General features: G+C 38.8%; 2 protein-coding genes across 2 annotated transcripts; both read left to right on the forward strand.

Moving 5' to 3' along the window:
• The first annotated feature begins 1530 nt into the window (after window positions 1-1530).
• LOC143849539 (L-ascorbate peroxidase, cytosolic) lies at window positions 1531-7484 on the forward strand. Its single transcript, XM_077358594.1, has 10 exons — window positions 1531-1683; window positions 1800-1935; window positions 3039-3213; window positions 3629-3694; window positions 4162-4210; window positions 4805-4890; window positions 5010-5089; window positions 5592-5694; window positions 5786-5844; window positions 7138-7484. The coding sequence occupies exons 2-10, from the start codon at window positions 1817-1819 to the stop codon at window positions 7151-7153; spliced, it is 753 nt and encodes a 250-aa protein (XP_077214709.1). The 5' UTR covers window positions 1531-1683; window positions 1800-1816; the 3' UTR covers window positions 7154-7484.
• Window positions 7485-14750: 7266 nt separating this feature from the next.
• Window positions 14751-22796, forward strand: LOC143850705 (mitogen-activated protein kinase 3-like). The gene is made up of 6 exons (XM_077359929.1): window positions 14751-15111; window positions 15289-15418; window positions 19105-19242; window positions 19347-19679; window positions 21320-21503; window positions 22381-22796. Exons 1-6 carry the CDS (start codon window positions 14936-14938, stop codon window positions 22557-22559), a joined length of 1140 nt encoding a protein of 379 aa, XP_077216044.1. The 5' UTR covers window positions 14751-14935; the 3' UTR covers window positions 22560-22796.
• The last annotated feature ends 1057 nt before the right edge of the window (window positions 22797-23853 follow it).

Consider the following 23853-nt stretch of genomic DNA (forward strand, 5'->3'; position numbering starts at 1 on the left):
TGTAAAGCCACTAAACAGGCTAAGCATGCATGTAAGGCCATAAACCATAAAAAGATGATTGATGGGCTACAACCTATCTATGTTGTGGCCCATTAGATGGACGATTTGGATCATCTTAGTGAAGTGGCCCCACAATACTTGTTAAAAATATCAGACTTAATGTATCATGCATCATGCATGAATCAATAATGTGTCTACGGGGGACATGTATCATGCATGTGTAAACGACATTGTTGAGGAGGCCCACATGATTTGATTCATCCTGAAGGGACATCTCATCCTTAAGCTAAAGGCATAAAACAATCAACGGGTCCGGGTCTATGCTCGCTGTTCAGATCAACGGACCTGATTGAATCCACGTGGTACAAGTTAGGCTTAGATAGTGACTGGGTAAGAAAGAGTCTAACAGCCACTGTCAGAAAGCGTCTCTGACTGGCATTTTTTCTGGTAATTAAAGAGCCAACGTGGAACTTTTAATGGGCAACGGAGATTCGTCCACGTGGCGATCTTCATTGTTTCTTACGCTTATTAATCTGATGGAATCATTACCACATGAGTCGCGTTCACACGAGATAGCGCAATCGAGATAATTTGTGCGCAGGCGGCTGAAATTTTACGCAAGCGACTTGGCGGGATATGCCCTGCTGATTTTGTTTAAGACAGATATGTCCCATAGTGGTTTGTACTTTGTATCCGACCTTACTGATCTTCTCGCGATATTTTTATCCTAAGATAAGCTATTATTGCCATTGTCTTCCCTACTCGGATACTTTCATCTTTGACTAAACAAACCTTGGAGAATGGCCACCTTCTTGTATAACATGCTGCATGCCCTACCCATTGGGTTGTTCTCAGCTTGAAGCGATGATAGTGAGCCTATCCAAGGATAAAATAAACCCTAACTTGCTATCCTCGAACAATGATGAAAATAAAAAAAACTTAGATATAAGTTGTCTTATGAATTGGCTATCTTTATATTGGTTGGATGAATTGATCTTGAAATTATCTTCTCTGCTCACCAATTTTGCTGCGAGAATATCTTATCCAAGAACAAAGGTTTAAGTGAAGATAAAATAAGAGAAATGCTATATTCAACCCCTTTTCTTCTCCTCGTGACCCTCTTGTATTGTAAAAAGTGTAGTCATAAAAACACTAGTAGAGGTGGCCCAAGGAAGAAAAAGGGGGTGAATGTGTCACTTCGATGGGATGTTCCTAGCCCCTTGATTCATTTAAGCCTAGTTAGGGAGTTAATTGAAGGCCTAGTTAGGGATGTCCGTCACATATGAGACCAAGACAACAAAATCAACCGTCTCTATTACACATTCACATCCTGGCGTGGGTCCCACAAGAGAATGGTTCTTCAGTCATAAGGGCATTTTTGTCATTTCAACAAAAGTTTCCATTTTTTTTCCTACAAACAAAGTCACGCAGTTAAATGCGCTATATTTTCTTCCCTCCATTACACCTACCACCGAATGCGCTTGCTGGGAAAGATCTAAGCCGTCAAAAGACCAAATAAATGTAGACGTTAGAAAAAATCTGAATCGAACGGTTGACAGAGAGTTACTAGAATCTTCTTCTCTTATATTAATGCTCTGGCCTTCTGCTGGGAGTGTGTCCAGCTCGTGCCATTTTAGGGTTTTTAAATCTCGACTCTCTTTCTTCTCTACGTTTTTTCTCAAGGTAAGTGTAAGACATTTTTCCGTCGATCGATCCATCTCGCGATCTCGATTTTGAAATCTCCGACTAAAAGTTTCATCAATTTGTTGTGTAGTAATTTTGGCCTCCGAAACCTGCAGGAATTTTTTTTTTCGCCATGGGAAAATCTTATCCTACTGTGAGTGAGGAATACAAGAAGGCCGTTGATAAATGCAAGAGGAAGCTCAGAGGATTTATCGCCGAGAAGAATTGTGCTCCCTTGATGCTCCGATTGGCGTAACTCTCTCCAATTCCATTACTCTCTCTCTCTCTCTCTCTCTCTCTCTCTCTATGGATTGCTAGAAAACATTTTCAGAGATTACTGTACGGACAACACTATTGGATGATCCAAACCGTTCATGTGATGGAACACTACGTAAATAGGTTGTGTCAAAAAAAAAAAATCATTTCTATACGATCATCCCCAACCCTCCGATCTATAGATGAACTTCATATTATGGAAACCTCTATAGATCGTAGGGCTAGGATCATCATACTGTGGAAATGATTTTTGGAGAACAACCTGTTTAGGTAGTTTTCCCTCCCATGGACCGTTTGGATCATCCGATGATGTGTACTGTACTTTTTGATAGATTATATACTGTGTGTGGCCGTACAGTCCAGTATCTTTCAAAATGTACTGTACGGCCCACTCCATAGGCTGATCCAAGCCGTCAATTTGTTGGGCCACAGCGTAAATAGGTTGTGCGCCAAAGATCATTTCCATAGGATGATCCTAACCCTCCGATGATCCTAACCGTTCGATCCATTGGGGGCAGCAATAGATCGGAGGGTTAGGATCATCCTGTGGAAATGATCTTTGGGGCACAACCTATTTACTTTGTGTCCCAACAAATCGACGGCTTCGATCAGCCTGTGTAAATGGGACGTACAGTACTTTTTAAAAAATACGGGACTATACGGCCACACCATATAAAAATTCAAAAATAGAGGGTTGGTTCACGATTTTAGAAATATTCATCATTTCCATACTTTTCCAGAAAAATCCTGCAATCTAAACAGGGCTTTGTTAATGTTTTGTTAGGAAATGATATCAACACAACCATGTTTTAATAGTTGCACGGTCCGAGGCAGCTTGTCATTTGTTTTTTAATTGGACTGTGAGAGCTTGTCATTTATTTTTTAATTGGACTGTGAGAGCTTTTTGGGAACTGTAATAAACTATTTACAGCTCTTTAAATAATAGACAAGATGCTTTAATGGAAATATCAAGACATGATAGTGTTGATACTATTTCCCTTTTGTTTATACCTTTTATTCTCTTATGAGGAAAAGGAGGAGAAGAGGAACTTGATAACTGTTCATGGGCTATGTTACAGATGGCATTCGGCTGGAACTTTTGAAGTTGGCACGAAGACTGGCGGTCCGTTCGGGACGATGAAGCTCTCTGCCGAGCTTGCTCACGGAGCGAACAATGGTCTCGACATCGCTGTCAGGCTCCTTGAACCCATCAAGCAGCAGTTCCCTATCTTGTCCTACGCAGATTTCTATCAGGTAGATAAGAAAAGATGAGATATAAAGAGTTTAGGCGCTTTTTTTTAACTACATTGGAATTGGGCCGACCCTATTTGTTTTCTGTGTTTAAGCATTTCGCCTCAATTTTGTTGGAATTGGGTCTTATGTGTTTCTTGAGTTTAAGCACTTTGCTTCAAGTACATTGGAATCGTGTACTATTTGTTTCTTGAGTTTAAGCACTTTGCTTCTACTGCAATGGAATTGGGCCCTATTTGTTTCTTGAGTTTAAGCACTTTGCGTCAACTACATTGGAATTGGGTCCTATTTGTTTATTGAGTTTAAGTACTTCGCTTCAATTATGTTGGAATTGGGTCTTATTTGTTTCTTGTTGATAAATTTATGTTGTAGTTTTATCCTTCAAAAAAAGATTTATGTTGTGGTTTTGTTGTTGCAGTTGGCCGGAGTTGTTGCCGTTGAAGTTACAGGTGGGCCTGACATTCCGTTCCATCCTGGGAGGGAGGTAATTTAAGCTCTATTAATAATCTTCTTGAAAGTATTTGTTTAAATCTAAAACCTTCTGCAAATTAGAAATACGCACTTGCTAAACCTCTGTTTTCTGTTTCCCTGAGGACAGTAGTCTATTATTTATGATTAGACGAACCTGTTCTCAAAAACTAATATACTGTCTTTAAAAAGTATTATAGTTCCAAGTTCCTAAATTGTTTTACCTTTTTTACAAGGACCCATCTGCCTAATTGCCTGGATTTTTTAGGCATTGAATTCCCTATCAAGCCAAAGGAAATAGAAAATTGATTTAAAAGGTCAGGCGGAGCTGATGAGATATATAAATGTGTGTGTGTGTGTGGACATTATATACAATGTTAAGATGGAAAACATGATCATCCATGTCTTTGTATCTTTCCCAACCAGAGAGATGCTTATTTCTTTTCCAATTCTTATGAGACATTTATCATCTGCTTATTTCAGGACAAGCCTGAGCCACCTCCAGAAGGGCGCCTGCCGGATGCCACCAAAGGTACTTGTTTTTGAGTAACATGAATTATTGCACCCTTTGATCATTTTTAGCTTTCATGGCTTGGCTATTGTCATTGGAAATCTCACAATTCGAACCACAAGTTTTATAGTTTTATTTAGTCAGATCAGCGCTCCAGGATAAATGAAAATTTGTTAAATAAGGAATGAAATTTGCAGTTGCCGAGCACCCAAATTCTGGTGATACGTTTAGGATTAGGGGGCCATATAGGTGCCCTGAAAAAAAATTCAAATTGGATGATAGGAGAATTGTCTCATCCAGATCTTTTCATAACATGTCTGTGGTCTTTTGTTGAAAGGTTACTCTACTTTTATTCTTGATGTGTGCGGTCTTTTGGTGAAAGGCTGCTTGACTTTTATTTTTGTCCCAAAGTGAATATGTGATGATGTAGCTTGGAGCTTACATCATTGCAATTATAAATTGATGCCAATGCTTATAATTGATTGCCTTAAAATATGATACTATTTCCAATGTGAAAAAGGAAAAGGAACAAAAGCAATGAACATCAGTAACTTTTGAACCTTTTTTCAATGGTTGCTTTTGAAACGTTTTATTTATCCTTTTAATCCGTTTCAGGTTCTGACCACTTGAGGCAAGTGTTTGGCAAACAGATGGGTCTGAGTGACAAGGACATCGTTGCCCTCTCTGGTGGGCACACCTTGGTTAGTCTAATCATTTCTTTTCTCCTTTCTCTTCATTAACTTGATTTGGATGACTTAACCTTACTCTCTCTCTCTCTCCCTCTCTTATACTCGTTGGATTTTGGGTGGAATTTTTGTAGGGAAGGTGCCACAAGGAGCGATCTGGATTTGAGGGACCATGGACTGCCAATCCCCTCATCTTTGATAATTCATACTTCACGTAAGAATTAAGATGAAATGCTCAAAATAAGCTGGCTTTTTTTATTTCCTTTCTTGTATTTACCTTATTTTTTTCTTGAACAAATAAAAATTATTAAATAAGTGAAAGAAAGGATTTATAAAGGACTGGAAAATTGGCAAAAGAGAAGGAAAAAGAACAAGAGGAAATAAGGCTACAACTTAGGCACTGGTGCCATACCATAATATATATATGTACAGTTTTCGCCAAAGTGATTAAGCGGTCTGTGAGTTTGTTTGAGTTTCCCAGTAGATTGATATGGGAGAATTCCTTAAATGGAAACATACAAGATCTTTCATCCCTCAAAAATATCCTTTCCTCATCTAGGGGGTACAGAGTTCATCTTCAAGCACCTAATGTTGTTGAGGGAATCACTTTCAATTCGTAGAACATTTACTTGTGGTCATGTTTTATGTCTGGTAAATATGGTTAATTGTACTTGCTTTTACCATAAGAAAGAATTAAGATGAGTTGCTCTTGACAGGGAGCTTCTGAGTGGAGAGAAGGAAGGACTTCTCCAGCTTCCATCTGACAAGGCCCTTCTTAGTGATCCAGTCTTCCGCCCCCTTGTTGAAAAATATGCAGCGGTTTGTATTTCTCACTATATACCCTTACTGTAATATGTAGGTCTCATGTCCCGATCAAGGGTTATTTTGTTGATATCTGTATTGTGTGTAGGACGAGGATGCCTTCTTTGCCGACTATGCTGAAGCTCATTTGAAGCTGTCGGAATTGGGGTAAGACTAATATAACTGACATCCCATTTCCTTGTTTTTCTATTTCACACGTGTATCATTGGCTGTTGCACTTCACATCTACCGCCACTATATATGTTTAAAATTGAGATATTAAAATAAGGGAGTGTGGGTATCATCTCCCTTCTATTGGAAAGTGATAGGCGTAGGCATCACTAGGACGTCCTCCCGGATATCACCAATGAGAAGAGGCCATATTTCACAGCAGGTTTCTCGCGGGTAAACTGTCTTTTGTTGCTTATTAAAGCATCTGGGAGCCAGGAATTTACGTGTGTGTGTGTGGGGGGGGGGGGGGGGGGGGGGGGGAGACACTAAGGTAGCTAAGCGTGCATATACATCCATGCAATATAAAAGAGATTTTGCAAGTCATTGGGGCCATGGCCCCCCTCATGCTATATGTTCCTCCGCCCCTGATCTGGGATATGTGACATCTTCTCATTGGCTGGGATATGTGACATCTTCTCATTGGCCTCCCCGAGGTTTCTCCTGGTTGCACTCTTCCCTATTATAAACCATATTTAAGTTCTTAATGATGATGACATTTGTTATCTTGTTTCGGTATCTCCACTTGTCTATTTTAAATTTTTAGTGGATTTTGCCTCATAGGCCCTACTTTATAGAATATTATTCAATTCGTCACTTAAAACTACTCATTATTAAAAAAAAAGTTGCACATAGATAATTCTGCCCAATTCATCACTCGAAACCCTTTTACTTGTCATATCCTTGAACTGCCCTACGCCACCTTGTCCCATCGCTTTGATTTGGCCCTGCTGTTCCAATACAGACCAACCCACTGCACCATCACCTCGTTGAGTTTGGGTCCAACCAACAGTGAAGTAGGGTTCAGGCACATCCCATCCATTGAGGAATATGCTCTCCCTGATCTTGCATTCTTGAATTTGAGCTCCCTTGGGGTCTCCGATAAGATAACCAAAACACGCTTGGAGACCTGTCATCACTCCAAAACGTGTCATTAGCCAGTTTGATACTGGACTTCCAGTCCCCACTCCTTTCTTTGGTTCACTTCCATCTGAGATTGAATTATGTCAATGGGATTGCTCCGAAGTTCCCTTCTAGTGAATGGTTGCTGTTAACGGGTTCTTTGTAAAGAGACTGGTTTTCCTTATGTTATCTGACAAATTAACACAAGATATTTTAGGTATGATTTGGAAATTGTCTTCCTAAATGGTTACTGTTTGTATAATTGGCAGCCTTTTCTCCTCATCATGTGGTAACCCATTTCTCTATGTTTTGTTTTGCCAATATTTGCAGCTTTGCTGACTGCTGAATCTGGAGTGGTGGATAGTAGAGGAGGGATGGAATCATCTATTCAGTTGTTTTGGGGGTACCCTCTACATAGGAAAATCATATCATCATCTTTGTCTTTGGCCAGTTGAATTAAAGATGCAAGGAAGACCAACTATGCTCTCTTCTGGGCTAGTCTTTTACTGATTTTTTGTGTGTGCTAGTCTTGTAGCAATTGCTAATGCAATTGGGGTTTAAAGTACTTTCATCATATTAGTAGCTTCATCATATGATATTGAATATATCAGAACAGTTTCAATTTGCAGTAGGAAGCAAATGATAATATAGTGTGTTTGGGTGTGGGGTCATTTCTACTTTTGTGTCTATTTGGCTTGGCTGCATGAACATGTGCCCATCAACTCATCAAGGTTGTGTTCTTCAACTCTTCTCATTCTCTGAATATCGGAGTGGCTGAAACCTGTGAAACAGATGGGTTGGATTTGCAGAATGTCATCCTCTCTTCTTCTTTTCAAGTGCTGTTCATTCTCCTTGCAGAAAACATTCAAAGCTACACAACCTGGTCATCCCGGAAACTTATTTTTATGCTCATCAGATCACACTTTTGGAGGAATCAAAATGTCATGTACTAGCAATATTCTTGCCCCATTTCTATGCATGGGTGTAAAATAATATGGCCTACCACATCAGAACATGAGGGTAAGTGATATTCGCCCCTTTTTCTTCCCTTGGCCACCTCTCTAGTAGGACAGATGAACAAGCCCTTCGTCAGAGGAGAGAATTATTTATTAGTAGGACTAATGAAAAAAAGCTATTGCACCCTTATTGGTATGCTATGTGATAGCACACAGACACAAGAGGGAAATGAAGCACGTGCACAGGAAGGGAAATTGAATGAGGAAAGTCAGCAGAAACAGGGGCAACCAGTGAGAGAAAAGAGGATTACGAATAAACCCAAGTGGTTGAAGGATTACATGCGTAATTAAGATTAGTCCAGTCTTAGTTAGTTAATTTTCCATCTTTTGTCTTTACATATGAAAAGAGAAGGATTGTAGTTGTTATAAGAAATAGCCACTGTACTTAAACGATTTGTGACAGCCCTTTTAAAGGTGGGATCACAGCCAATGAGGGCAGATAATGAAAAACAATATTCTTTCTCTGACTTCTTCTTCCTTTTTCTTTCCTCTCTTCTCTCCATTTCTCTTTTCCGATACTCTGTTTTGGGTGTGAGCTTCAGATCTCTAAACAAAGTTCATATCATTGGCGCTCTCATTGAGCCTTCGAACCTTCGTTTGCATCAATGGCCGACAATACGCGGTCTCAAGCGAAGATCGACGAGCACTTCCAACAATACCAACAACAAATCAATGAGTTCCGACTCCTCCAATCGCAACAACATGGCGAACTGGTTGCTATGCTCAAACAACTTCAATCCAATCACCGGCAACCCTGCTTCATCGTTCAACCAGTGAGGAGACTTCTTCAGGTAATTCATCGGAGGAAACTGTTCCAAATCAGACAAACTTTACCAAATTTATTCGGATGGATGTTCCGAAATTTGACGGCACCGATCCCGTTGGGTGGATTTTCAAAATCACACAGTTTTTTTTACTATTACGAGACACCAGAGGATCAGCGTGTGGCCATCACTTCCTTTCATTTGGAAGGACCGGCCCTTCCTTGGTTTCAATGGGCGCGCTCTAACAACCTCATTCATTCATGGAAGGGCTTCTTGGATGCAATTCGTCTCCGTTTTGGACCATCTCTATCCCAAAACCCTAAAGGAGCCTTGGCGAAGATTCATCAAAAAACCTCTGTTGAAGAATATCAAAGCCGTTTTGAAGATCTTTCTAACACGGTTAGTGGTCTCCCTGAATCATTTCTTGTGAGTTTCTTTATTTCCGGTTTGAAACCCGAGCTGAGAAGAGAACTCCAAGTCTTACAACCTACCTCTTTATTACAAACGATTTCCTTCGCTCGAATTTACGAACAAAAATTTGCTGACCTACGGAAATCATGGAAACCTGGGTGGATCAATCTAGTTGGGGGCCAAGGTCTCTACATTCACCACCTATTCCCTCTGTTAAACCTCTTGCCCTTCCCGCACCACCCTTGAGACAACTACCCATTCGAACAAGGCAGTTATCAAAGGAGGACATGAAACAAAAACTAGAGAAAGGATTATGCTATTTTTGTGATGATCGGTACACTCCGGGTCATGATTGTCGACGGAGATTATACCATTTGTATATGCTAGAGGAGGACCCGATGGATGACCAGTTAGTCTCTACGGATGCGCTTGCCAACGACAACTCAGCTGAAATTTGTTTTCATGCTATGGTTGGACAGCTGAATCCTCGAACTATTCGCGTCATAGGCGTGAGTACTCATACCTCTCTCCACATTTTAATCGATAGTGGTTCCACACACAACTTCGTTCAGGAGAAGGTTGCTCAATCACTCCATTGGCCCATTATGCCCACAACCCCTTTCAAAGTTCTTATTGGCAATGGTGATTCTCTTCTTTGCACACACCTCTGTTCTAATGCCCATATTTCAATTCCGAACCATGACTTCTCATTACAACCTTTTGTATTACCCATTAAGGGGGCAGATATTGTATTAGGAGTTCAATGGTTAGAGGAGTTAGGACCAATCCTCGCAGACTATAAGCTTTCCGCCATGGACTTTACCTGGCCAGGAAAACCAGTGAAGATTGTGGGCGCATCGGAATTAAATCCATGTCCTTTACAGGCCTCCCATTTGAAATGTCTTTCCAAAACAGATTCCATAGCTACTTGTTTTCAATTAATTTGTATGGATCACCACACAAACCAACCATCTCTGATAGACAGTGGCAATAACTACATTCCGGCTGACTTACCGCTGCCAATTCCTAATGTTTTGCATCATTTCTCCAAACTATTTCAAGAACCAAAAGGACTGCCACCACAGCGAGACAGCGACCATCAAATTCACTTACTACCTGGGTCGACTCCGGTGAACGTTCAATCTTATCGCTATCCTCATTTCCAGATGAATGAAATTGCAAAATTGGTTCAGGAAATGCTCAACAATGGGATCATTGTCCCCAGCCATAGCCCTTATTCTTCCCCTGTTCTTTTCATAACAAAGAAGGACAATACATGGTGCTTTTGTGTGGATTACAGGGCCCTAAATTCCATTACAATCAAGGATCCATTCCCCATTCCCCCCATTGATGAATTAATGAATGAGTTACATGGTGCTATGGTTTTCTGCCAACCTCAAATTGAATATCTGGGTCATTTGGTTTCGGGCGAGGGCATTCAACCTGATCCCGATAAAATTCAGGCAATGCAAACTTGGCCACATCCCACGAATTTGAAACAATTACGGGGTTTCCTAGGGCTTACTGGTTATTACAGGAGGTTCGTCCACCATTCTGCTACTCTTGCTGCTCCTCTCACCAACCTTCTCAAGAAAGACGCATTCAGTTGGTCTTCGGAAGCTCAGTTTGCTTTTGATAACATAAAGGATTTAATGACGAAACTTCTTGTGTTGACTTTGCCCAATTTTTCACAAGAACCTTCCTCCGATATCACATGCATCCTTCCTTGTCAAATGCAATTCACAGTTTCAAGCCCAATTTCTGATATCACACCTCAACTACAGCAAGAGAATATCAGTGATCCTCAATTGAGGGAAATTCATGACAACATCAGCAGAGGTATTGCTCCCCCTAAATTCACAAGACGGAATGGCCTTCTTTTTCATAATCAACGATTATTCATCACTTCCCATTCGCCATTACAATCCAAAATCATCTTTGAGTTTCATAATACCCCTCCGGGAGGACACACAGGGGTCTTGATACACACAAGCGAATTTATGCAAGTTTCTACTGGGAACAAAATGAGAGATGACATCAAACAGTTTGTGCAAGCATGTCTTATCTGCCAACATACCAAATATTGCGCCACGCCTTCCCTGGGATTACTGGAACCCTTACCCATCCCTAAAAACATCTGGGAAGCTTTTGCTATGGATTTCATAACAGGTCTTCCGCCTTCTAATGGATACACAACCATTTTCGTTGTAATGGACCGCCTCTCAAAATATGCTCACTTGGGCACCTTACCAACCAGTTTCAATGCTGTCAAGGCAGCAAAACTCTTCACGGAGATGATAGTTAAACTTCATGGCATGCCAAAATCCATTGTCTACGATCGGGACCATATTTTCATCAGCAAGTTTTGGTCAGAGCTATTTAAATTCAGACACAAAATGAACCAGTTTCTACAACCAAATGAACCGGTTCTGATTCAGTGGAATGGATTGCTACCAGCGGATACCTCTTGGGAAAATGTTTCCGACTTACAGAAGGAATATCCCCACCTAAACCTTGAGGACAAGGTTCCATTTCAAGGGGTGGGCAATGATAGCACACAGACACAAGAGGGAAATGAAGCACGTGCACAGGAAGGGAAATTGAATGAGGAAAGTCAGCAGAAACAGGGGCAACCAGTGAGAGAAAGGAGGATTACGAATAAACCCAAGTGGTTGAAGGATTACATGCGTAATTAAGATTAGTCCAGTCTTAGTTAGTTAATTTTCCATCTTTTGTCTTTACATATGAAAAGAGAAGGATTGTAGTTGTTATAAGAAATAGCCACTGTACTTAAACGATTTGTGACAGCCCTTTTAAAGGTGGGATCACAGCCAATGAGGGCAGATAATGAAAAACAATATTCTTTCTCTGACTTCTTCTTCTTCTTCCTTTTTATTTCCTCTCTTCTCTCCATTTCTCTTTTCCGATACTCTGTTTTGGGTGTGAGCTTCAGATCTCTAAACAAAGTTCATATCACTATGCCTAGATATTTTCGGTTTCTTTCCAGTTTCCATGGAAAACATTTCTCGGTGTATGGTAAACTCATTTTCCTCGGATCTTTTTTGTTGGCAATTTCACCAGTATAGTTTTAAAATTCCAAATCTGCCATTTGGCCTTTTGTCTTTTAGTGTTCGGGCGGGGCGGGGATGGGGATTAGATATTCCCCACCGGGGGACGGGATTACCCGCCATCCCCGGAGCGGGGGCTGGACGGGTGCCAGCCCTATTTGTGAAGTCAATTTTTTTTCTTTTAAAAGAAAAAATTGCAAACCAACAAGACCTTAGAAATTAAATTTTTGATGAATTATTTTTCCATGGAAAATAAAATTCCCAAGGCCCAGTTGATTTGCTATTTTTGTTGAAAAGAAGGAATTTGTTTTTGAAAAATGAGTTCACGAAACACAGATATTCATTTTTTACGGAAAAATCAATAAAAAATTTCCTTGCATCTGAGCAGCCCCTTAGGTCATGTTTGGCAAGCATGAAAAAGAATTCCATGGAATATTTGATTACCTATGTAAGAGAGGGGCAAAGAGGTGAGAGAGAACACCCACACTGTACTTAAAAAAATCCACAGCTACAGGCCAACACCATATAAGAACTCATGTTAAGCTAATCTTATTTGCAATTGTTACATTAAGGCCCTATTGGGATTGCATGAATTTTCTAAAAAAGTTTGTATAGAAGAAACAATTATAAAATGAGAAAGAGGAAAATGATTGTGAGCTTGAAGCTCATATAGCTTATATGAGCTTGAGGGCCCAAACACATGGGTCCCACATTTTTTGTGGTGATCCAAACCGTTCATTTGCAAGGCCCCATCATAGATAGAGTGTGTACCAAAAATCAGCTCCATTGGATCATCCTAACCCCTCCAAAAGCGGAGGGCAAAAATGGGCAGATTTGTGGCAAACAGTGTCTGTCCATTTTGCCCTCCGCTTTTGGATGGGTTAGGATGATCTTATGGAGCTGATTTTTTGTACACACTCTATCTATGTAAGGGCCTTTCAAATGAATGCTTTGGATCATCCTAACAATGTGGGCCCACATGTGTTTGGGCCCTCAAGCTCATATAAGCTATATGAGCTTCAAGCTCACAATCATTTATCTTCCTCAATGAGAAAACAGTTCCTACACATATGTGTAGATAAGTTATCTACACACTAGCTTAAAATACAGTGGGGGCCACATTATTTGGGTGATCCAAACCATTCATTTTTAAGGCCCTCACATAGATAGGGTGTCCATAAAAAAACAGATCCATAGGATCATCATGACCATTCGAACTGTGGAGGCAAAAAATGGACTAATTTGTGAAGGTTTAAAGACATCCATTTTACCTCCACAAATCGTAGGGTTGGGATGATCCTATGGATCTGATTTTTTGTAGACACCCTATCTATGTGAGGGCCTTTAAAATGGATGGCTTGGATCACCCAAACAATGTGGGCCCCCACTGTATTTTAAGCTAGTGTGTAGAAAACTCTCTACACATATGTGTAGGAACCGTTTTCTCTTCTTAAAAAATGCAGGGAATTTTATAAAGAGAAAACAGTTCCTACACATATGTGATTTTTTGTGGTTAGGATGATCCTATAGAAGGAACTTTATAACCACAGTTCGAATGGTTAGGATGATCCTATGGATTTGATTTTTTGTGGACACCTTATCTGTGTGAGGGCCTTAAAAATGAATGGTTTGGATCACCCAAATAATATGGCCCCCACTGTATTTTAAGCTAGTGTGTAGATAACTCATTTACACATATGTGTAGAACCGTTTTCTCCTTTTAAGAATCTTTAATTTGAGTTTTTATAATGTTATCCATGTGAAGTAATCATAATCATATTAGGGAATATTCCTCTGAATCTAGGAAAGAAAAATTCTTTATTGAGAAATTTTTTTCTGGCCTAAGGTCACTTTCGAAGCCAGCTTGATTAGCATAAGATAATATAATATAAAATTTGTGCGCCACCTTAGGCGACATAGTTTTTGACTTCTTGTACATATCAAAATTGAGAGAGAGAGTATTATATTAATTAGGAATGGTAGATTCACGTGCGCCCTTCGAAAAAAAGGGGAAAAGGGCGCCCCCATTGGTCAAATTGTTTTCTTGATAGAAGCTCTCTTGATATTTTGCCCCTGGATTAATGCCCCTTGATATTATGCCCCTAAAAGGGGCGCCCCTTGATATTATGCCCCTTGATAGAAGGATCTTCCTCCAATGTATTTTCAAGGGAGTGTGTTCCCTTCATTCTGGCTGTTTTGTAGCCCTCTCATTGTAATCCTTTTGTGTTTTATATGATATCTGGTTGGGGTCTTACCTAACCCCATTTACCTACCAAAAAAAGAAAAAAATTGCGTTAAAAATCGTTATGACTTTAATCTTCTGTGCCATCTTAAATGGTATTTGGGTGCAACTCGGGTCGGGTTCAACCTAGAAAAAAGTCTGGTCTGGTCCAGTTGAGTTTTTCCAACCTCAGTTGAGTTCGTGTTTAGGGCCTGGGCAACCCGACCTGAGTGAGGCCCTACTTTTTTTTATCAATTTTTTGTTTTGTAAGGTTAAAAACTTGGGCATGGTCGGGGTCGGGGTCGGGTTGGCCTCAACCCGGCTCAACCGGACCCGAGTTGCACCCCTAGTATTTTACCAATTGGGGGCCCTTGCCGCCTTTTTTAACAAGGGCGCCTGTGAGTTTAGCATTCGTCAATATATCGTTGACCTTTCCCTTGGTATTTATATATAGAGTTTTTAGTGGCGGCGATACTGTTCAATGTTCATCATGTCCGAACGAGTTCTCGAGCGTTTTCCCTTCTCCTTCTTCCTACCATTCTTCACACGGTAAACTTTTACACGGGAAAATCATTTCTCTTTTATAAATACCACCTTCTCAGAGATACATAGATAGATAGAAACAAAGAGAGACATAGAGGTCGAAAAATGGCTAATGTTCGTCCACCAAACACGAGTTCTACTCATCAAACCGACCCCCCATCTGTTCCCACGCACGGTGGCCGATTTGTCAAGTACACCATATTCGGGAATCTGTTTGAGATCACCTCTAAGTATCGCCCTCCGATCACGCCCATTGGTCGAGGCGCTTACGGAATCGTATGGTAATAATTTCTCAGAATTCTTGTTCCCATACTCAGTTTTTCCATTAGAATTTTGTTTTCTTTGCTCCAAAATCGATTTTTCTTTTCTTCTTTGGTAAAATTTACAACCCTTTATTCTGTATCAACTATGTGAATAATTTGTTTTTTTTGTTGTTTACTGAATTTTTTCACCTTCAGCTCTGTGTTGAATTCTGAGACAAACGAGATGGTTGCGATTAAGAAGATAGCGAATGCGTTTGATAATCACATGGATGCGAAGAGAACGCTTCGAGAAATTAAACTCCTTCAGCATTTGGATCATGAAAATGTATGTAATCACTTGAGTCTTCTTATCTCTCTATACCCAAATTTTATTATGTTTCTTTTACTAGATATGTGCGACCAAAAGCTTTTTTCAGCTTAGGCCCAGTTTGTTTTGGATTTTGAGAACCGATTATGAGTCCAAAATTGATTATTGGACTCAAATTTATGTTTGATTTTGAGTCCGGTAATCAGTCTTGAAATTACAATCTGTTCTCAAAATCCAAAATAAACAGGACTTTAGCTACATGGCTTGTTATGTTGTTGTTTAGATTTTTTCATGAGGGTCTTAACTTGTTTTCTTTGACTTAGATCTGGGGTCCATAGGTGAGCTAATTTGGTAAAGAAGTCTGAATTATCACTCACTAATTTAGCTAAGTATTAGGTTTTGCTGTTTTTATCTTGGACATTCTCTAAATGATATTATTTCCAATATTTTTCTTTTTTCTTTTTTCTTTTATTGTATGTGAAACAACCTATTACTCCAAAAGCTTAAGCTGTTAGAGTTGGTGTTATTTAATCATTTATACTCCAACACTCCCCCTCACGTGCAGCCCCTCTTTTGGGTTGGCCATACACGTGAGTTTTTTAATATCAGGGAGTTGTTGGGATTTGAACCCATAACCTACCGTGAGCAGGGGCGGAACGAGGAATTGCGGAACGAGGAATTCACACTTGGTGGGGTGGGGTGGGTGGGTGGGGGGGCGGCGCCGCCGGCTGTGGCCACCCCACGCTATATGTGCCGACTGTGGGGCAATAGCTCTCATACCATGTGAAACAACCAATTACTCCAAAAAAGTTTAAGCTGTTAGAGCTGGTGTTATTTAATCATTTATACTTCAAAATTGTATAACAACTACCGGGTGTATTAGAATTACGGTAGGATAGAAATAATAAAAGTGCAAATATTATCTAAATTCATGAATAGACGTGGGATAAAGAAGAAAAAACAAGTATTGCCTCAAGGAAAATCCGTATAAAATTTTTAAATCTAATCATGCTACCGTTAACCCACTGCCACCACACACATACTCTTCAATCTGTTGCATAAAGTTGATGAAAGGATAGCTTCCCAACAAGGAAAATATGGCATGTTACGTCAATTTTTTTTTTGGTTGGTAAGCTGGGGTTTGGCAGGGACCCCTGCCAGTTTATTAGATAACTCAGAACACATGAGAGAGGGAGATCAAAAACTCGAGATAGACAAAAAACAGAACACTAAACCTAAGAGCATGGTTTTAAATTTTGTCAGAAATCCAAAATTTCGGATTTCGGTGGGTATTTCCCAAATTTCATTTCGGCTGAAATTTCAGAAATTTCAGAGAAATTTAAATTTGTTTTATAAAAAAAATAAAAATAAATTCCGTGGGAGCATCTAGCTTGATGGCAGCATGTTGGGATCTGTGGGAGCATCTTAGGCAATTCTTCTTTGGGACCTTCTGCCTTGGTTCACATCCGGAGTCATTGTAGTTCGTCAATAATTTGTCTTCTTAGGCTCTTAGGCTTCTCTCCCCTTAGTTCCCCCCTCAAGACCTGTTTGGGAGCGTGACTCCACTCCTCCTATCATTTCCTTGCCCTTTTCATGTAATTCTACGTGCGATACATTGGAATCCTCCAGTTCTTGGCCCTTCCTTCACTCTCCTTTAATATCGAATAGCAATTTTTTGGATTAATATCTTGAGGGGTGATACTTTCAGCACCTCTAATTGCGGTGTCTGTGACGGGGGCTTTTTCTTCTTCTAAAGTCCCAAGGGCTGAAAATCTGTTTATGCAGATTGTATTTAATGGGAAAGGTTTAGGGAAGTGAATAACGGGTGTGTTCAATTTTAGTTGAGTGTTTGTACTCACAAAGTACCATGTTTCACACGCAATATAGCTCGTGGAGAGAGAAGGTGTTCACCAAGCTCATTTTATATGGCGATAACTGCAATTGAGTTGTGATAAAACCAGTACATCAGGTTGGGACTAGTTCACCCTAGCAGACTGAAGAAACAAGCAGAAAAAATAGCAGAAACTCCACTTAAAACAGAGGAAAACAGAGAGCAGAAAATATATAAAACAGAAAAAAGCAATCACCAAGCAGACCCTTCCACCCTCTCCCTGTCTAAACCATCCGCTAGCAGAAGAATCCTTGAGATAAAATAGATGAGCAAAAACTATACAGCTTCATTGCAAGTAGGAGACAATGTGGGTCTGCAATAGATTAGGCACAATTGATTTCTTCTTGCTTTTTCTGGCAATGAAAGAAGGTCTAAGAGATGTAAAGAAGCCAAAAAAGGGTGTAGAGAATTAAACCGATATACCCAATAAGCTAAAGAATGAAGTGAGTGGGAGTGAAGTAGAGGAGGAGAACATCAAGATGCAATGGGTAATTGATTAGTGAATCCATCGTGTGATGTCGTGAAGGGCCACTGAGGTGAGGCCATTTAGGCCAGACCTGATCTGACGGACAACAAAAAGTTATGGAAATGCCTTCTCTAGTGTTCTTCCTTTGCTTATAGTTTGTCAGACATGGAAGGAGTTTACAAGTACACTTGGAATGCTTCACATAAAGTTCCAGTAGAGTCGAAGTACGTTTAGACCGTGCAACTAAAATGCCATGTACTTAAGGTGTTTAGATTTTCATGTGAAGTTAGTCGTGCAAGTACTACTGGAGATATAGTAAGTTTGTTGCTTGTCAATATTCCAATATTGGATGCGCATACAAGGACTGAAGTAACACAAAGACCATCAGAATTAATAAATAATGATGCGCGTTTACATGATCAAAATTCAAGTGGAGATTTTTTTTTTGTGGTAAAGACTTCTCCAAAACCATGACTTGGTGCTTTCTTAAGACCAAAGAAAGATTTCCTCATGTGGATGACCTTTAATGAATTGAGAAATATGAACCTATAAACATAAGGAATGGATTGTAGTCATGGCAACAAGTGTCCGATTAGAAATCTTCTTTGCCTTTGGGGCAAAGGTCTCATGATAGCCAACTCAATAATCTAAAGGGGATCCTTAGTCACAAGATGTCGGACCATTCAACTTGCCTCTTGATCTTACTTATCTACCAGCGACCTGGGAGATTTTCCTGGAGAATGGGGGATGAGCTCCCAAATGGGAGGAGGAAATGATACGGGGAAAAAAATTATTATGACATAAGATGAATACTTCTACTGACATGATTGGATTTTAATGAAGGGTTACCTTAATAACCTTTTAATGAACACATGTGGACTTCCAAGACACTCAAAACTCTAATTTTTGTCACTGCTAATGTCTCTGAAATTTGAGCTATTTTTTGAGGATGAAATGCTGGAATCATGAATAAAGCGTAACGATGCCGATTGTTGGTCTTGATAAGATCTTCAGAACAACATATATATCACTTAGAACAGACACTTAGGCAAAATGGTTATATCTTCTAGGAGGACATGATGTCTGAACTTTCTTTTCATATAATCTTAAGCATGAGTACTATTGAAATCCTTTCCATCGGAATATGTAATTGAATAAAGATCCAACCTAATTTTCATGGATTTTCTTCTCAGTAGGATCTTTCGGATTTTTGAGACTTATCGAATTAGAAAGCATATCTTTGACATAGCTAAAACAGCTTCTATGTCTTCATCAAGTCTAATTTTTATAAATGAATAGTTTGATTTATCGAGTCTAATTTTGGTTGAAATCTTCTGTGTAAAACAGGTCTTAGCAATAAGAGATGTAATCCCTGCACCTGACCCACAAGCATTTAATGATGTCTATATTGTTACTGAGCTCATGGACACTGATCTACATCACATAATTCGCTCCAATCAAGATTTATCCGAAGAGCACAGTCAGGTAATTGCTTCACTTGCAGATAAATAAATTAATCGTCACATGTACTGGCTTTTACCTTGCATAACAACTGATAAATATGCCTTTGTGATTCGCCTACTGTGCAGTATTTTCTGTATCAGATCCTTCGAGGACTGAAATATATACATTCTGCAAATATTCTTCATCGAGACTTGAAGCCCAGCAACCTTTTGTTAAATGCAAACTGTGATCTGAAGATCGGTGATTTTGGTCTTGCTCGTCCAGGTTCGGAAAATGAGTTTATGACAGAATATGTCGTTACAAGATGGTACAGGGCACCGGAATTGCTGCTTAACTCTGCAGATTATACTGCTGCTATTGATGTCTGGTCTGTGGGTTGCATTTACATGGAGTTAATGATCAAGAAACCATTATTTCCTGGTAGAGATCATGTGCATCAGATGCGCTTACTGATAGAGGTAGGATTAATATATATCCTTTAAAATTGTATAATATTGTTTTTTTATATATTAAACCTACGACCTCGAGGTTGAAATACGAAGCCCTATAGGCTCACTGATGCAGGGAGCGTGGACAGCAAAACCAAGATGGAGACCAACACAAGCAGCCACTAAAATAATCTCATGGGGGTTTGAAAACACGTGCCACGGTTTGGAGAAAAACTCCAATATAACACGTGAAAGGAGCGAAGCTCCTTCACCCATGTGAAAGATCCAATGCTCACTTCAAGTGATGTCCCAGAAATAAACTTTATTCAATCTCTTTCTTTCCTCATGCCATTACATTATATAGAGAGCCAAAACCCAAGAATAGCAACCCTAAATACTTGCCTAACCATTATTCTCAATCTTCTAACTAAACCAACATAAATAAAAAGTAGAAACATAACTAAAATATTTCTAAAATAGTAATCCCATAATATACCTATACCATATCCGTAAAATGCCCATAACTTAGCCAAATTAAGTCTAAATCACGTAATCTTGGGCTCTTTAGATAGGTAATCGAAAAACCTTTCTAAAAATACCAAAATCAAGCTAAACGGACAAGTTTTGACGGCAAAAAAAATACTACAAATAAAATGACGAAAATAGAAAATAAAAAGTAAAAAACTTGTTCAACGCCCCGCGTTTTGCATCATTGCATGGACAACAACACCAAGATGGAGATCAACACAAGCAACAACTAAAATAATCTCGTGGGGGTTTGAAAACCCATGCCACGGTTTGGGGAAAAACTCCAATATTACACGTGAAAGGAGCGAAGCTCCTTCACCCACGTGAAAGAGCCAATGCTCTCTTCACAAGTGATGCCCCAAAAATAAACTTTATTCAATCTCTTTCTTTCCTCATGCCATTACATTATATAGAGAGCCAAAACCCAATAATAGCAACCCTAAATACTAGTCTAAGCATTATTCTCAATCTTCTAATTAAATCAACATAATAAAAAGTAGAAACATGACTAAAATATTCCTAAAATAGTAATCCCATAATATACCTATATAATATCCGTTAAATGCCTATAACTTAGCCAAATCAAGTTCGTGTAATTTTGGGCCCTTTAGATAGATAATCGAAAAACCTTTCTAAAAATACCAAAATCAAGCTAAACGGACAAGTTTTGACGCCCCAAAAAAATACTACAAATAAAATGATGAAAATAGAAAATAAAAAGTAAAACACTTATTCAACGCCACGCGTTCTGCATCACTCACCTCCGGTATCATATTAAAATTGTATCATATTGCTTACTAAACAACAACCCTTCTTTTTGGAATCCTGATCACTTGAAAAGCATTTAGCACTGGTAATGGTCGAAAAGAATAAGCATTTTATATGTATAGTCACCAGGGAAGCATTTTATGCCCACATTCAGTACTTTTTGTTGTAGTGTCAATTCAGAAATCACTACTACACCTTTAGCCAAGGACGACCCAGTAAAATCAATAATAATATCAATAATTGTTATTGAAAGTGTTTAGAAAACATCATTTTTAATGTTGAGACTTTTGTAATTTTTCCTTTTAAGATAAATTTTGTTATGCTGAATGGTATTTAACTAAGGATGCTTACTCATGGGTTTCAACCTTTTGTAGCTTATTGGCACGCCAAGTGAAGCTGAACTTGGATTTGTTCGGAGTGAAGAAGCAAAAAGGTATATCCAGCAACTTCCCCATCATCCTCGACGGGCATTCACAGAGGTTTTTCCCCATGTTCATCCAGTTGCCATTGATCTTATGGAGAGAATGTTGACATTTGATCCCACTCGAAGAATTACAGGTGATTTTCTTTCTACTTTTGTAGGTGATAAAACATTTAGCCTTTTAACTTCGAAAGAAATTTATGTCGTGTTTGCAAAATAAAATAAAAATAGGTTCATTCTTGGGTTAACATTTCTGCTTTCCAGACTTCAGTCAGAATTCCACACTAAATCTTTCGCTAGCAGCCTAGAACATCTGTATCTTCTTGAAAAATAATAAACTGATCCATGAAGTTCAACAAAGAGATATTAGCCCTTCACCATTTTCATGTTTCCTCACTTGCTACTCAAATATCAAGCATGTATCTCTGGATATTTATTTTTTTTTATTTTTTTTGTGGAAATATGGAAAAAATATAAAATTTAATACCAAATTAGGACAGCAAATAATATCGTGTAATTATTACAATATTTTCGTGATATTTTTCTGGTAAAAGTAAAATATGAATATATCTAGATGATTTTTCAGAATCTCGGGATTTTTTTTTTTGGATTTTGTTGTTTTTTGTCAAAAACACGATGTTTTTTTAAACATATTGGTGATATTTGTGATTATGTTTGTGGGTAGTAACAGAACAAGCAATTTTTCAAATCAAAACAATAGTTCCTATCACAATTAGATTTAGATCTAATCCTGATCCCATGTGAGAGAGGAGAAAAATTCTGTTCTTCCTGATCCCATCAGTGTCGATTACACTTTCATCTCTACAGAAACCTGAAAATAAACCATAAATTTTTTACTGTGATCAAATGTAAGCTACCTATGTCGACCCTGCTCTGATCAAAGATTATATTACTATGAGATTCTAGGCAATTTCAGGACATTTGTTCTGGAAAAAAAATATGATATTTTGAATTTTTGCATTTCACCTGTGTTGGAAAACTACATTGTTACAGTTGAAGAAGCTCTAGCTCATCCTTTCCTTGCAAGATTACATAACATAGACGATGAACCCGTTTGCGCGGAGACCTTCGACTTCGACTTTGAGAGACATTACATGGGGGAAGAACAGATGAAGGAACTCATATACAAGGAAGCTCTTGCATTTAATCCAGACTATGATCCATTTGCTTGATATAATTCTCTCAAGATGAACTGCTCAGACAAATTATTATCTTTTGTTCACCTAAAAACTGAAATATACTGGAGCTCCCAGTTTACATTGTTTGAGTTTTATGTGTATATTAGGTGATTTTTTTTTATTTTTTATGGAAAATGCAGGGTTTTTTTAGCCATTGCATTCTGTTTATGTAAGTGCTCTTCCTCAGTTTAAAAAATATATGGAAATTAATTACACTCCCAGTTTACATTACGAGGTAATTTTTTTAGGGCTCTGCTAGGCAATTTTGCGGAAAGCCACGTCGCAGTGGCTGTTCTCTCATGCAAAAGTTAGCCGCGAAATTGCTTTCCATGAAATGCTAGGATTTTTAGCCTCTACATCTTGTTTATGTAGGTGTTCTTTTATGTTCTTCCTCAGTTTAAAAATGTATAGAAATTAATTATGGCTACTGATATTTGGACTAGCTTGTTTTGATATTGACACAAACTCACCCTGTCTTTTATTTATATAACCAGCTGTCAAAAGCTATTACAATTCCCAGAAAGCTATCTATTGCCAATTAAAAAGGAAAAGACATGGTGAGCTTGTCTCATTAATAAAATATGGTTGTGCAGATATTAGCAGTCATATCATTTTTTGTTGGGAAAAGATAAAAAAAAGTCCCTTGCACTCTTCCTAAAAGGCATAAATTGGGCCTCATTTCTGTCCCATTTATGTTACGCAAATACAAGTGGGGCCAGATGTTATTGAGAACACATGATCGGCCATAACTATGTTGAAATCGTGTCCAAATTGCATGATCTTAGGCTCGTTAGACGGGTAATTGAAAAACCTTTCTAATGATACAAAATTAATAAAAAAGACAAGATTTGATGCCTAAAAATTAGGCTACAAATAGGATGACGGAAATAGAAGCTGAAAGGAAGGAATAGTTCCATGTTGCACGTTCTTGGTAGCTTAACTAGCCTCATTCGCTCTTACTTGAAGAAAACTCGATCTCATATTTAGGCCATTGTCTTCCAAATCTTGTTTCTAAATGAAGACATCATAATAAAGATATTGCATCTACCTTCTCTTCTTTCTTCATTTTCTCATCTTACGCGACCTCTGTCCACTAATTTTATCTTGATTTTCTTTGTATTATTGTATTTTTCTGTTTGGCCCAAGGTGAACCCGACTCAACCCAACCCGATTTCGGATTAAATGGGTTGGGTTAGGGTTGAGAGATTTAAAGGCAGGTTGGGTTAGGGTTGAGGGAATACTATCTCGGGTTGGTTAGAGTTGGCCTCAACCTGACCTAGTGTCAGCT

This window comes from Tasmannia lanceolata, unplaced genomic scaffold (genome assembly GCF_043159265.1).
Source record: "Tasmannia lanceolata isolate RefF3 unplaced genomic scaffold, GAP_Taslan_0.1 ptg000018l, whole genome shotgun sequence".
Taxonomy (NCBI): domain Eukaryota; kingdom Viridiplantae; phylum Streptophyta; class Magnoliopsida; order Canellales; family Winteraceae; genus Tasmannia; species Tasmannia lanceolata.

Excerpts from the sequence above, each read along its gene's own strand:
- LOC143849539 (XM_077358594.1), top strand. The coding sequence starts at position 1,817 with ATGGGAAAATCTTATCCTACTGTGAGTGAGGAATACAAGAAGGCCGTT. Across the intron at positions 3,695-4,161 it reads CGTTCCATCCTGGGAGGGAG|GACAAGCCTGAGCCACCTCC; the intron begins GTAATTTAAGCT and ends TGCTTATTTCAG. Across the intron at positions 4,211-4,804 it reads CCTGCCGGATGCCACCAAAG|GTTCTGACCACTTGAGGCAA; the intron begins GTACTTGTTTTT and ends AATCCGTTTCAG.
- LOC143850705 (XM_077359929.1), top strand. The coding sequence starts at position 14,936 with ATGGCTAATGTTCGTCCACCAAACACGAGTTCTACTCATCAAACCGAC. Across the intron at positions 19,243-19,346 it reads TATCCGAAGAGCACAGTCAG|TATTTTCTGTATCAGATCCT; the intron begins GTAATTGCTTCA and ends CCTACTGTGCAG. Across the intron at positions 19,680-21,319 it reads AGATGCGCTTACTGATAGAG|CTTATTGGCACGCCAAGTGA; the intron begins GTAGGATTAATA and ends AACCTTTTGTAG.